The 15,953-nt window shown below is 42.9% G+C and overlaps 1 protein-coding gene across 2 annotated transcripts in view; it reads right to left on the reverse strand.

The window, feature by feature from the left end:
• The window catches only part of LOC139752655 (uncharacterized), a 49,629-nt gene extending 36,821 nt beyond the window's left edge, over positions 1–12,808 (reverse strand). Inside the window, exons 1-2 of one of the 2 annotated variants that reach the window (XM_071668410.1) lie at positions 12,658–12,808; positions 11,174–11,297 (exon numbers count right to left, since the gene is read on the reverse strand). In XM_071668410.1, the coding sequence (XP_071524511.1) occupies positions 11,174–11,297 (124 nt within the window). In that variant the 5' untranslated portion in view covers positions 12,658–12,808. Of the gene's footprint in view, positions 1–11,173; positions 11,298–12,542 lie in introns of both variants that reach the window. The other variant, XM_071668411.1, reaches the window with a different exon arrangement.
• Between the last annotated feature and the right edge of the window lie 3,145 nt (positions 12,809–15,953).

Below are 15,953 nucleotides of genomic sequence, written 5' to 3' on the forward strand. Positions count from 1 at the left end.
GAAAAGACAACAAAGGCCACATTCGTTCATACTCAGTCTCTAGCTGTCATGTGTAAAGCACCAAAACCACGGCTCCCTTTCCACATCCAGGCCCCACAAAACCTTTCAAGGTTTACCCCAGACGCTGCATATGCCCTGGTTCAATCCACTGACAGCACGTCGACCAAAGTATACCACATCGTTCCAATTCACTCTATTCCTTGCACGCCTTTTACCCTCCTGCATGTTTAGGCCCCGATCGCGAAAAATCCTTTTAACTCCATCCTTCCACCTCCGATTTGGTCTCCCACTTCTCCTCGTTCCCTCCACCTTTGACACATATATCCTCTCTGTCAATCTTTCCTCACTCATTCTTTCCATGTGACCAAACCATTTCAATACACCTTCCTCTGCTCTCTCAATCACACTCTATTACCACACATCTCTCTTACCCTTTCATTACTTACTCGATCAAACCACCTCAAAACACATACTGTCCTCAAACATCTCATTTCCAACACATCAACCCTCCTTTGCACAACCCTATCTATAACCCACGCCTCGCAACCATATAACATTGTTGGAACTACTATTCCTTCAAACATAACCATTTTCGCTCTCCGAGATAACGTTCACTCCTTCCACACATTTTCTTCGTTCCCAGAGACTTCGCCCCCTACCCCACCCTGTGACTCACTTCTGGTTCCATGGTTTCATTCGCTGCTAAGTCCACTTCCAGATATCTAAAACACTTCACTTATTCCAATTTTTCTCCATTCAAATTCACATCCATACTAACTTGTCTCTCATCCCAGCTGAACCTTGCTCTTATTCGCGTTCACTTTCAACTTTCTCCTTTCACACGTTTTTCCAAACTCAGTCACATACTTCAGCAGTTTCTCGCTAGAATCAGCCTCTATGATTGTAGACACCAGATGACTCTTCTGTTTTGATGTTAGGATTAAAATAACTTCATTAATCATTGGTACCTGGGGAGGTGGATTGTCCCCACGAAACAAGTTGTCTCAATGTATAGAAAAATTACATGTTAGATAAACTTATATGAACTGCTACTGAACTACGATTTCACCGTCATACATATCATCACGGACTGATATATATATATATATATATATATATATATATATATATATATATATATATATATATATATATATATATATATATATTTTTTTTTGCTTTGTCGCTGTCTCCCGCGTTTGCGAGGTAGCGCAAGGAAACAGACGAAAGAAATGGCCCAACCCACCCCCATACACATGTATATACATACGTCCACACACGCAAATATACATACCTACACAGCTTTCCATGGTTTACCCCAGACGCTTCACATGCCTTGATTCAATCCACTGACAGCACGTCAACCCCGGTATACAACATCGCTCCAATTCACTCTATTCCTTGCCCTCCTTTCACCCTCCTGCATGTTCAGGCCCCGATCACACAAAATCTTTTTCACTACATCTTTCCACCTCCAATTTGGTCTCCCTCTTCTCCTCGTTCCCTCCACCTCCGACACATATATTCTCTTGGTCAATCTTTCCTCACTCATTCTCTCCATGTGCCCGAACCATTTCAAAACACCCTCTTCTGCTCTCTCAACCACGCTCTTTTTATTTCCACACATCTCTCTTACCCTTACGTTACTTACTCGATCAAACCACCTCATACCACACATTGTCCTCAAACATCTCATTTCCAGCACATCCATCCTCCTGCGCACAAATCTATCCATAGCCCACGCCTCGCAACCATACAACATTGTTGGAACCACTATTCCTTCAAACATACCCATTTTTGCTTTCCGAGATAATGTTCTCGACTTCCACACATTCTTCAAGGCTCCCAGGATTTTCGGCCCCTCCCCACCCTATGATCCAATTCCGCTTCCATGGTTCCATCCGCTGCCAGATCCACTCCCAGATATCTAAAACACTTTACTTCCTCCAGTTTTTCTCCATTCAAACTTACCTCCCAATTGACTTGACCCTCAACCCTACTGTACCTAATAACCTTGCTCTTATTCACATTTACTCTTAACTTTCTTCTTTCACACACTTCACCAAACTCAGTCACCAGCTTCTGCAGTTTCTCACATGAATCAGCCACCAGCGCTGTATCATCAGCGAACAACAACTGACTCACTTCCCAAGCTCTCTCATCCCCAACAGACTTCATACTTGCCCCTCTTTCCAAAACTCTTGCATTCACCTCCCTAACAACCCCATCCATAAACAAATTAAACAACCATGGAGACATCACACACCCCTGCCGCAAACCTACATTCACTGAGAACCAATCACTTTCCTCTCTTCCTACACGTATATATATATATATATATATATATATATATATATGTTTTTCTTTTTTGTTTTTTTGCTTTGTCGCTGTCTCCCGCGTTTGCGAGGTAGCGCAAGGAAACAGACGAAAGAAATGGCCCAACACACCCCCATACACATGCATATACATACACGTCCACACACGCAAATATACATACCTACACAGCTTTCCATGGTTTACCCCAGACGCTTCACATGCCCTGATTCAATCCACTGACAGCACGTCAACCCCGGTATACCAAATCGATCCAATTCACTCTATTCCTTGCCCTCCTTTCACCCTCCTGCATGTTCAGGCCCCGATCACACAAAATCTTTTTCACTCCATCTTTCCACCTCCAATTTGGTCTCCCACTTCTCCTCGTTCCCTCCACCTCCGACACATATATCCTCTTGGTCAATCTTTCCTCACTCATTCTCTCCATGTGCCCTAACCATTTCAAAACACCCTCTTCTGCTCTCTCAACCACGCTCTTTTTATTTCCACACATCTCTCTTACCCTTACGTTACTTACTCGATCAAACCACCTCATACCACACATTGTCCTCAAACATCTCATTTCCAGCACATCCATCCTCCTGCGCACAAATCTATCCATAGCCCACGCCTCGCAACCATACAACATTGTTGGAACCACTATTCCTTCAAACATACCCATTTTTGCTTTCCGAGATAATGTTCTCGACTTCCACACATTCTTCAAGGCTCCCAGGATTTTCGGCCCCTCCCCACCCTATGATCCACTTCCGCTTCCATGGTTCCATCCGCTGCCAGATCCACTCCCAGATATCTAAAACACTTTACTTCCTCCAGTTTTTCTCCATTCAAACTTACCTCCCAATTGACTTGACCCTCAACCCTACTCTACCTAATAACCTTGCTCTTATTCACATTTACTCTTAACTTTCTTCTTTCACACACACACACACACACATATATATATATATATATATATATATATATATATATATATATATATATATATATATATATATATACATATATATATATATATATATATATATATATATATATATATATATAAATATATATATATATATATATATATATATATATATATATATATATATATATATATATATATATATATATATATATATATATGTATGTGAGAATGTATGTAAGAAATACTTAGAAAAGGAAATGGATTTGTATGTAGCATTTATGGATCTGGAGAAGGCATATGATAGACTTGATAGAGATGCTCTGTGGAAGGTATTAAGAACATATGGTGTGGGAGGCAAGTTGTTAGAAGCAGCGAAAAGTTTTCATCGAGAATGTAAGGCATGTGTACGTGTCGGAAGAGAGGAAAGTGATTGGTTCTCAGTGAATGTAGGTTTGCGGCAGGGGTGTGTGATGTCTCCATAGTTGTTTAATTTGTTTATGGATGGGGTCGTTAGGGCGGTGAATGCAAGAGTTTTGGAGAGAGGGGCAAGTATGCAGTCTGCTGTGGTTGAGAGAGCTTGGGAAGTGAGTCAGTTGTTGTTCGCTGATGATACAGCGCTGGTGGCTGATTCATGTGAGAAACTGCAGAAGCTGGTGACTGAGTTTGGTGAAGTGTGTGAAAGAAGAAAGTTAAGAGTAAATGTGAATAAGAGCAAGGTTATTAGGTACAGTAGGGTTGAGGGTCAATTCAATTGGGAGGTAAGTTTGAATGGAGAAAAACTGGAGGAAGTAAAGAGTTTTAGATATCTGGGAGTGGATCTGGCAGCGGATGGAAGCATGGAAGCGGAAGTGAATCACAGGGTGGGGAGGGGGCGAAAGTTCTGGGAGCCTTGAAGAATGTTTGGAAGTCGAGAACATTATCTCGGAAAGCAAAAATGGGTATGTTTGAAGGAATAGTGGTTCCAGCAATGTTGTATGGTTGCGAGGCGTGGGCTATGGATAGAGTTGTGCGCAGGAGGGTGGATGTGCTGGAAATGAGATGTTTGAGGACAATATGTGGCGTGAGGTGGTTTGATCGAGTAAGTAATGTAAGGGTAAGAGAGATGTGTGGAAATAAAAAGAGCGTGGTTGATAGAGCAGAAGAGGGTGTTTTGAAATGGTTTGGTCACATGGAGAGAATGAGTGAGGAAAGATTGACCAAGAGGATATATGTGTCAGAGGTGGAGGGAACGAGGAGAAGTGGGAGACCGAACTGGAGGTGGAAAGATGGAGTGAAAAAGATTTTGAGTGATCGGGGCCTAAACATGCAGGAGGGTGAAAGGCGTGCAAGGAATAGAGTGAATTGGAACGATGCGGTATACCGGGGTCGACGCGCTGTCAATGGATTGAACCAGGGCATGTGAAGAGTCTGGGGTAAACCACAGAAAATTCTGTGGGGCCTGGATGTGGAAAGGGAGCTATGGTTTCGGTGCATTATTACATGACAGCTAGAGACTGAGTGTGAATGAATGGGGCCTTTGTTGTCTTTTCCTAGCGCTACCTCGCACATATGAGGGGGGAGGGGGTTGTTATTCCATGTGTGGCGGGGTGGCGATGGGAATGAATAAAGGCAGACAGTATGAATTGTGTACATGTGTATATATGTATATGTCTGTGTGTGTATATGTAAGTGTACATTGAGATGTATAGGTATGTATATTTGCGTGTGGGGACGTGTATGTATATACATGTGTATGTGGGTGTGTTGGGCCATCCTTTCGTCTGTTTCCTTGCGCTACCTCGCTAACGCGGGAGACAGCGACAAAGCAAAATAAAATAAATAAAATGTATATATATTTATATATATATATATATATATATATATATATATATATATATATATATATATATATATATATATACGATTGGCGGAATGCCTGCATAGTGCCATCGTATAAAGGCAAAGACGATAAAGGTGAGTGTTCAAATTACTGAGGTATGAATCTGTTGAATGTATGTTGAAGACTAAATGTGGGAAATAGAAAAACGTGGATTTGTTGATAGCATTTATGGATCCGGAGAAGGTAAACGATAGAGTTGATAGAGATGCTTTGTGGAAGGTATTAAGAGTATATGGTCTGGGAGGTAAGTTGCTAGAAGCAGTGAAAAGATTTTATCGAGGATGTAGTGCATGTGTATAAGTGGGAAGAGAGGAGAGCGATTGGTTCTCAGTGAATGCTGGTTTGTGGCAGGGTTGTGTGATGTTTCCATGGTTGCTTAAAATGTTTATTAATGGGGATGTTAGGGAGGTGATTGCAAGAGTTTTGGAGAAAGGGGCAGGTATGCAGTCTGTTGTGGATGGGAGGGTTTGGGAAATGAGTCAGTTGTTCACTGATGATACAGCGCTGGTGGCTGATTCAGGTGAGAAACTGCAGAAGCTGGTGACTGAGTTTGGTAAAGTGTGTGAAAGAAGAAAGCTGAGAGTAAATGTGAATAAGAGCAAGGTTATCAGGTACAGTAGGGCTGTGGGACAAGTCAATTGGGAGGTAAGTTTTAATGGAGAAAAACTGGAGCAGGTGAAGTGTTTTAGATATCGGGGGTTGGATTTAGCAGAGGATGGAACCATGGAGGCGAAAGTGAGTCACAGGATGGGGGAGGGGTCGTAGGTTCTGGGAGCGTTGAAGGATGTGTGGAAGGTGAGAACTTTATCTCGGAGAGCAAAAATGGGTATGTTTGAAGGAATGAAGGAATAGTGGTTCCTACAATGTTATATGGTTGTGAGGCATGGGATATAGATAGGGTTATGCGTATGTGTTGTGTGTACGTGTGGATGTGCTGGAAATGAGATGTTTGAAGACAACATGTGGTGTGAGGTGGTTTGATCGAGTAAGTAATGAAAGGGTAAGAGAGATGTGTAGTAATATAAAGAGTGTGGTTGAGAGAGGAGAAGAGGGTGGATTGAAATGATTTGGCCATATGGAGAGAATGAGTAAGAAAAGATTGACAAAGAGGATATATGTGTCAGAGGTGGAGGGAACGAGAAGTGGGAGACCAAATTGGAGGTGGAAAGATGGAGTGAAAAAGATTTTGAGCGATCGGGTGAAAGGCGTGCAAGGAATAGAGTGAATTGGAACGATGTGGTATACCGGGGTCGACGTGCTGTCAATGGATTGAACCAGGTATGTGAAGCGTCTGGTGTAAACCATGGAAAGTTCTGTGGGGCCTGGATGTGGAAAGGGAGGTGTGGTTTCGGTGTATTTCACATGACAGCTAGAGACTGAGTGTGAACGAATGTGACCTTCGTTGTCTTTTCCTAGCGATACCTCGCACGCGCACGGAGGGAGGGGGGTGCCATTTTATGTGTGCCGGGGTGGCGACGAGAATCGATGAAGGCATTAAGTACGAATATGTACATGTGTATATATGTATATATCTGTGTATGTATATATATGTATACGTTGAAATGTATAGGTAAAGTATATGTGCGCATGTGGGCGTTTATGTATATACATGTGTATAGGGGTGGGTTGGGCCATTCTTTCGTCTGTTTCTTGCGCTAACTCGCTATCGCGGGAGACAGCGACAAAGTATAAAAAAAAGACAATATATACATATATATTTATATAAGAATGTGTGGAAGTCGAGAACATTATCTCGGAAAGCAAAAATGGGTATGTTTGAAGGAATAGTGGTTCCAACAATGTTGTATGGTTGCGAGGCGTGGGCTATGGATAGAGTTGTGCGCAGGAGGATGGATGTGCTGGAAATGAGATGTTTGAAGACAATGTGTGGTGTGAGGTGGTTTGATCGAGTAAGTAACGTAAGGGTAAGAGAGATGTGTGGAAATAAAAAGAGCGTGGTTGAGAGAGCAGAAGAGGGTGTTTTGAAATGGTTTGGGCACATGAAGAGAATGAGTGAGGAAAGATTGACCAAGAGGATATATGTGTCGGAGGTGGAGGGAACGAGGAGAAGAGGGAGACCAAATTGGAGGTGGAAAGATGGAGTGAAAAAGATTCTGTGTGATCGGGGCCTGAACATGCAGAAGGTTGAAAGGAGGGCAAGGAATAGAGTGAATTGGATCGATGTGGTATACCGGGGTTGACGTGCTGTCAGTGGATTGAATCAGGGCATGTGAAGCGTCTGGGGTAAACCATGGAAAGCTGTGTAGGTATGTATATTTGCGTGTGTGGACGTATGTATATTCATGTGTATGGGGGTGGGTTGGGCCATTTCTTTCGTCTGTTTCCTTGCGCTACCTCGCAAACGCGGGAGACAGCGGCAAAAAAAAAAAAAAAAAAAAAAAAAAAATATATATATATATATATATATATATATATATATATATATATATATATATATATATATATACCCTAGCTTAAACCCGGTACCTAGTTCATCGACTAATTCCTAAAACTGATAAACAGTTAGGTTGGCAGTGTACCGATCGCCGCAACTGAGATATGAACCCATGTGCTCGACCCCGGGTGGCACCTTAATACATCATTGATAACAACGCTAAACTGCTGCACCACGGAGCAGTTGTTCACATTAAAAGTTACTGTTGTAAATTTGTTGTTTTCCTCAAAGTATTCAGATACTGCTTATGTGTCTTGGTATTTGCCACGTAAGCCGTTCATTCAGCAGTTGTTGGTAGCCAAGTGTGTTAGAAATCTAGTGTTGTAAGAAAATGTTTGAGGATAGTGCGTGGTAAAATATACATGATGTGATTCTTAGTTAACGAGAAATGTTTCTTGCACTAGGTATATAATGTCGCAGAATTCTAAAGTGTACATGTATGTATTTTTCCCTTTGTCGAAAGTAGTTGACTGAATGCAGGTACATATATGAAAGCTGTTTAGAATGCTTGCTTTGGTTTGGATTTTTTCTGAGTGTTGTACAAGGTCCAAGTTATTTTTCTATTTGCTTGCGAAAGCTGCTTTTTATATTTTCTTTACTCAGCAATGTTTATGACAGATATATGTGATATCTACGTGAATCATTTGAAACAGTGGGTAACCTAAACACTGTTTGTGACAAAGGTTAACACGAGAACTGCTTGTGATACTGGTTTACACTACACTTCGTTAGTAACTGATTCACGTGACAGTGGTTTACACAAGATAACGTGACCTGCAGGAGACGAGGCCCTTCCCACCACGGCTGACACGACTGGTACGCTGTTGTCTTGTGTGTGTGTGATTACTACCTCTGTTTACCATGTGCATTATAGAGAGAGATTTCAACACTGCTGTTTATACGTTTTTAAGCTTATGCGTGCATTATTGCGTATGTAAGAATATGCCTCTGTAAGTGAACATAAATGCATATATATATGCTTTGGGGTAAATTTCTATTTTTTTTTCCTATAGGAAGGCGGATGTACACTCATGGAGCCCCATCTCTTGAACTTTATCTCCTCTATCATACAACTTTTTGGAGTTCTGTATGTTGTCAGCTTCCACTTTTTCTTCGTGTTTGTGTTACGATAGCAGCATGCGTGGCACAAAGATTAATATAGGTATCTTTAGACTCCGTCATACACACCAGCTACATAAGCAGCCATGTCATCCCACATACTCGCACTCCTTGCCACATCAAACTACAGGTATAGTCGTTACCAATACAAGGATCGGTATTGTTTCTACATTTCACAGACCTTCGAACAATTTACCAGTAAATTCACATAGACTCACACAAATCTGAAAAAACTCAAAACCATATGACGTTTGTAGGACAAAATCCTCCCATGTCAGCTCTCAGCAACACCTTCCCGAGCGTAGGGGAGCGAGTAGTTGTCTCCTCCCTTAGTGATATACCACTGCACAATTCATACATCATAATTCCTGCGACTGCCTGGTAAAATCTGGTGGACCTGGCGTGAGGCATTGTGTCGGGTCTCGTCCTGACGCCCGGAGGCTGCGGCACGTCACATGGCGCGCTCACTTACAATTTACTGTGGGTGCATCTTGGGCCCTGTGTACGCTCCTCACGTTACACAGCTTTTTGTCTAGCCAGTACGTGTGTGTGTGTGTGTGTGTGTGTGAGTGTGTGTGTGTGTGAGAGAGAGCTACCACCACCATCATCATCCCATACGCTTGAGACATGGCCTCACCGCCTTCCGTCTCTACTGCAGAGCTACAAGAGGTCGGTTCAGTGTACACTTTGATCGCGGATGGTTGAACGGCGGTCCTTACCAACGCTCACACTTCGTGGTATGTAAAAGCTTGTAATTGATAAGTATGTTACACGTCCAGAGATTACAATGTTTCCAGATCCCATAACAATAACATGATATATAGATGGTGATCCGTGACCTTACTTGGAGTCATAATTAGGACTTTGTTATGCCCTTGTTTATCACGGCAGTCTACGTCACACCGTCAGCACCTCTTGCTAAGCATTACGGCCAGAGAAGACATTCAGTCAATTAAGTGACCACTTGTGGGAGAAGACATAAAGAGGCACTTGAAGCTAGCGCTACCAGTTTGCTACATTATTGTTAGGAGACGCTATTACGATAATCACGCCGCAGGAGGATTTTACTTGAGCCACACGATAGTTGGAGTCGTGAAGCACTGGCAACAATAGCTGACACCATGTAATGACAGTAGTTGCGGATCGTAAGCACAGGCATAAATGTAATCGCTGACACAGAAGTTGAGCATTAATTACAACTGATGCCCCACATAACTACAATACTTATGACGCACATATACATTACCTGCCCGCCGTAATTACTAGAGGTGTACCTTTAATGACGCTCGTTAGCTACACATTATATCCAAGAGGCGCCATATACAAGTCATCTAGCCGCAACTCACGGTAAAGATAATGCCGAACATAACTTCAATACTTGCGGCGCATAACTGCGATACTTGCGGCACATAAACACAATAGCTGGTGCGCGTAACTGTGGCAGAGTTCGGCGGGCGGGACCCGGTTGCCGCGGCCGCCGTACACTTGTTGGCCCACTGGGTGTGGAAGCCATTAACTCCCTTTTTTCTTTTTTACGTGACGGAGCTAATTCGCCACATTAATTCCCTTTTGTAATTATATGTCTGAATTAAGGAGCTTAGTGTCTCCTTGTGGGATAGAGAGGGAGGGGGTGGTTTGTTGGCCGGGGGGGGGGGGGGGGGGGGGATGAAGGAGCCTGTGTCTGGTTTGATGAGGGCGAGGTGCCGCCTTGGACGATCTATCGTATGGAGATACACTATTCATGACGATAGGTTATGCCTCAACCTACTCAGTCTTATGCACGTCTAAATTTACTTTGAAAATTACGGATGAAGGTGTCGGAAGTTGCCACCAAATCATAGTTTCTGTACATACGGCCCGCTGCGCTACCTGTTAGTGGTATAGGCTCAATAAGAAAAACCCAGCGGCGTCCTCAGTGTGTAAAAGATAGATCTTCCCAACCGTATCTAATACCTTCATTCAGTTAGAAGTATACCCTATAAAATCATCTTAATATCTGTGCAGATCATAAGAACTTGTCTCTCTCATAAACGTGAAACAAAAATATTTGTGTACAGGCGGTATGTCATATTCTTATACACAAGTAATGTAGTTGTATGTAGCATGCTGTCATCACACTACGGCTACAGCATGGACGGCAATAGATTATGACTGAATTAATATCAAATGATAAAGGTTCTTTTGAAAATTGAAGAAATGATCATCCATCCACCTCTGTCATTTATTGGCATTAATTCATTAGAACAAGGTACTGTGTATCTATCTGTGTTTACCAAGCTAACATAGTTTTATTCATTACACAAGCCATCTGCAACACAGGGAGGACTGTAAGTTACGATACAAAAGCTAAGTTGTATGTGGTCAACATTCACAAAAGCTAAGTTGTATGTAGTCAACATTTACACAATGAACAACATGCTGTAAATGAAAATTAAAGGCTACATAGTGAGCAGAACGAAGGCTGATGACTCACTAGGATTAGTGTAGGAGCAATGCTGGGAGTTGGAGTAGAAGTCCTGCAGCGACGACATAGGGGCGTAGCTGGTGGGGTACTGGGCGACCTGACCGCCCTCCACACCGCTGCCTACTTCCATCATCTGAGGGGACACACAAGTGAGTCAAGGATGGCTAGGGTTATCACTAAACAATAAGTCAGTATATTATACACAAAAATAGTGTGATATGAGGTACGCTGAAGCCCTATATGTATCTGTACAGAAGCGGGGTTGATATCAATTTAGGCAGCTCAACATAGCCTATCGGTTTCCTACAACACGACAGGGAATTTGCTATGATATTATCTTAGACTGTGCTCCGTCAATACTATCGTTAGATCACCGGGAATTTATACCATTATAATGTATACAAGCTAGTGTTAATAAAGAGTATGTTCATGCGTCTCACGATGAACACAACATTCTGTATGTCCGGTAATAGCCCACATAGCGTGTAATAACGCCCGGCAAGGTGGCCACACCTTCATGGGCTCACTGCACATCTGTGGTCGATTGAACACGTGTTCCCGCCTAAACACAGTATGTATCACTCATATGTTTGCGGCCTGGCAGACCCACGGAAGCAGCGGTGCATATTGTTACCATCTGCCCTCTTGATGCTCAAAAATTGAGAAATGATAAAGCATAGTCATATCTGCGTAAAACTAGAGAAAATGAATTGTGAACGTCTTTGACGACTAAAGTATGTTCAGTTTGGGAGGTGGGGGTAAGACTAGGATTTCATTGAATCGGGATCCGGTGATCTGCCGCTCATCTCACTGCTGGAGTATAATCATCTACATGAAATTCATCAACTCGGTTTAGAGAAGGTTACGTAGCATGTATGCCAAACGTGCCATGAAAAGCAGTAGTGTAATCTTGAGAGACGAACGACTAAGAACTGTGGTGCCACCATGAACTCATGACAGCAGACACACCTATTAAGAAATACAATAAAACTATGCATGAAGCTGTCAGTTTTCTAAAATCGACAGGTTAATTTTGTTTCGTATATGGTGCTGACTGACGGAGTATTCGAAATGTCCGGACAAGGAGCAATTTTCACCTTATACGCTCCTGGTCTCTAATGTAAACTTTGTTGGGTATTGTCTCACCATGATCATACGAATAAGCGCTGCCCTAGACCAGGAGGCTGTCAAATTATAAACTTGCTATAACAATTTGGGTATCGCTAAAGAGACAAATAATAACAAAAAGTATAATATCATAATATGTATAACCAGTTAAACAGAGAATACCGACAATGCCGGTATAATTCAAAGGAGAATTTCCACGAATACAGACGGACAGCACTAGCTACAAGGTTCAGAGTACCCTGTTACTTACTGTACCAAAAGCATCTGCAGCAGCACCTAGTTTTTCCAAGACCACAAGTGCCTCCAGTACACTATAAAACACTTCACCAGTAAATATTATCTCCACTGTCCGCAGAATAATTTACCTTTATTTCTTCCTGATCCAAGCTGAGAAATACTATTAAGGAAAGGACACACAACGATTCAATCTGCTCTATCCACTTGCAGATATTCAACTAACGTGGTGAGGGTATCGTGTGTGTGTCTTTGTAGTCCAAAGGACACGCCCACCACTTATCCTCGTCCAATCGTCGATACCTGTAGTGAACAAAGAATAGTTCAATATAGCATTTTAATTTTCAATTATCATATGCATCATTTAAAACAATTCATGTGTATGATATCAGAGTATACGTAAGATAAACTTAGGTATTAGAATCTTTTGTATTTTACTCACAAAGCCTATTAGGACACTCAAATAGATCACAAAAGGGTATTGACTCACGTGGCAGTCCATGTCAGATCCCTGTAGACTCCGCCTACAAAAGCAAAACTCCTCCCCCAGCAACACATGGTGCTGCCCTCACGCGGCCAACCGCCACACCTCGCGTAGGATGCCCAGTTGATCACAAGCCTCGTCTTCGGAGAATTCTCGGAGACGTTAAGAACGTAAGCAAGATTTACCCCTACTCTTGGTAGGAAAACCGGATAGATAGAGACTGAACGACAGAAAGAAGCTGGTTTACGATTTTAGGCTTGATTGCGTTGGGTGGAAGGTTTGGGAATACCGTGTCACTGGTCACTGGGTGTTTGTTTATTGGTGGTTGTGGTCTCGGTCACAAATCACACTTTCGGCCATGAGTCCTGAGTGTGTTGCAGGACATACAGGTATGGGAAACATATTCTTGGACGATATTCAGGCTCCTGGGACACGGAGAGGCAATAAAGGTCACATGTTATATTAGTAGGTTTGAGAACAGGCACAAGGGAAGTCTGCGAAAGCCCAAGTTTGGCGTCGCAGGGGAGACCCTGTCTTGTGGTAGCTTTGTGGAACAGCCAGCTATAGCTTTCTCTTCCTTGTGGCAGCTCCATCATACAACCAGTTATGGTGAATTGGAGCTCTGCTGTACATCCAACTACAACAACCCCCCGTACCCAGTGACACTGTTAGCAGCGGCCTGCAAAATCTTGCTGGAGTTCTTCGGTACAGTCTGTTGTACCTTATGGAAGCCACCCATTCCATCATGCCGTACCTTATGATAAGTCCCTGGTGGCATCTTCTACAGCAAGCCCCTGTCTACCATACCTTCTGGTAGGTCTATAGTACAGCTAGCAAAAGTCTGCACCTTGTGATACCTCCATGTTACAGCCTGATGAACCTTGTACCCCCCTCGGTATATCAAGCTACAGATTGTCTCACCGGGTAGCAAATTTACGGTACAGCTACATACAATCTGTCGTGTCTTGTGGCAGTCACGTGGTACCTGTCATAGCCGCAGGACAGTGAGTGACCTGAGGGATCTGACAAGCTGAAGAAAAAAGTTGAGGGATAGAGAGCTGGGTCAGCATACAGTAGCCTCCTACAGCATACAAAAGATTCCCCGGCTCTAGTGTCAACTACACTTTGATGCACACACACACTGGTTATATGTATACCTCGACTTTACACATGGTAGTATAATGCTCTCACCTGGTGGTACAGTTATGTCACATGATTGTGTAACACTCACGTGGTGGTGCAACACGCACTTGGTAGCACAGTTATATCACAAAATGATGTAACACTCACCTGGTGGTATACAACAACCACATTGTGGCACAGTGAGGCTACATGATGGTGTAACACTCATCTGGTGGTGCAAGACCAACCTGGTGATAAGATTTCGTGGCAGCGTTGTAACACTCGCCTGGTGGTATGACGCTCACCTAATGGTATATTTCTGTCACCTGGTGGTGTAACACTCGCCTGGTAGTGCAACACCCACTTGTTGGTGCAGTACTTACCTGTTGGTACAACATTCACCTGGTGGTGTAACATTCGATTGGTAGAAAAACACTCACCTGGTGGTACAGTTTTGCCGCAGTAGTGTAACACTCATCTAGTGGTATAACATTCACCTAGAGATACAGCTCTATCGCAGAGGTATAGCACTCACCAGTTGTTACATTTCTGTCGTATTGGTATATCTCTCACCTTGTAGTATATCACTCACCTAGTGGTATAACACTCACCTGGTGGTATATCCCTTACCTAGTGGTATGTCACTCACCTAGCAGTATATCACTCACCTAGTAGTATATTATCACCTTGCGGTATGTCACTCACCTAGTGGTATGTCACTCACCTAATGGTATAACACTCACTCAGTGGTATATCACTCACCTAGTGGTATATCAATCACCTAGTGGTTTATCACTCACCTAGTGGTATAACACTCATCTAATGGTATAACACTCACCTAGAGTATATCATTTACCTAGTGGTATATCGCTCACCTAGTGGTGTAACACTCACCTGGTGGTACAGCCATGTCATCTAGTGGTGTGACAATCACCTGATGGGACAACACTCACCTGGTGGGATAACCCTAACGTAGTTGTACAACACCCAACAGCTCTCACCTAATGGTACAACACCCACTTGGTGGCATGGCTATGTCACCTAGTGGTGTAACACTACCTGGTGGAACAACACTCACCCATTGGAACAACACTCACCTGGTGGTAAAACTCCCGCTTGGTGTTAAAGCTCTCACCTGGTGGCACAGTCTCACCTGGTTGTTCACTGCTCACCTGATGGGACAACACTTACCTGGTGGTACAGCTCTCACCTGGGGGAACAACAGTTACCCAGAGAGAAAGCTAGTACAGTATAATTGTCTAATGGTACAACACTGGTGGTACAACACTTACATGGTGGTAAAAGACTCTCCTCGTATTGCAAACTATCTTGATGGTACAATACTTACCTGGTGGTACAATATTCACCTGGTGAATCAGTTGTTGTTTGCTAATGATACAGCACTGGTAACAGATTCAAGTGAGAAACTGCAGAAGTTGGTGACTGAGTTTGGAAGAGTGTGTAAAAGGAGGAAGTTGAGAGTCAACGTAAATAAAAGTAAGATTATTAGGTTTAGAGAAGATGAGGGACAAGTTAGTTGGGGTGTGAGTTTGAACGGAGAAAAACTGGATGAAATGGAGGTTTTATATGTTTGGGGGAGGATAGGGCAGTGAATGGAAGTGAGTTATAGGGAAGGGGAGGGATGAAGTTTCAGGAAGCACTGAATTATTTGTGGAAAGAAAGAACGTTATTTCGGAGAACAAAAATGGGTATGTTTGAAGGAATAATACTTCTAACAATATTATATGGTTGCGAGGCATGGGCTATAGATAGGGTTGTACGGAGGAGGGTGGATGTGTTGGGAATGAAATGTTTGAGGAC

Source organism: Panulirus ornatus, chromosome 13 (assembly GCF_036320965.1).
Source record: "Panulirus ornatus isolate Po-2019 chromosome 13, ASM3632096v1, whole genome shotgun sequence".
Classification (NCBI taxonomy): Eukaryota; Metazoa; Arthropoda; class Malacostraca; order Decapoda; family Palinuridae; genus Panulirus; species Panulirus ornatus.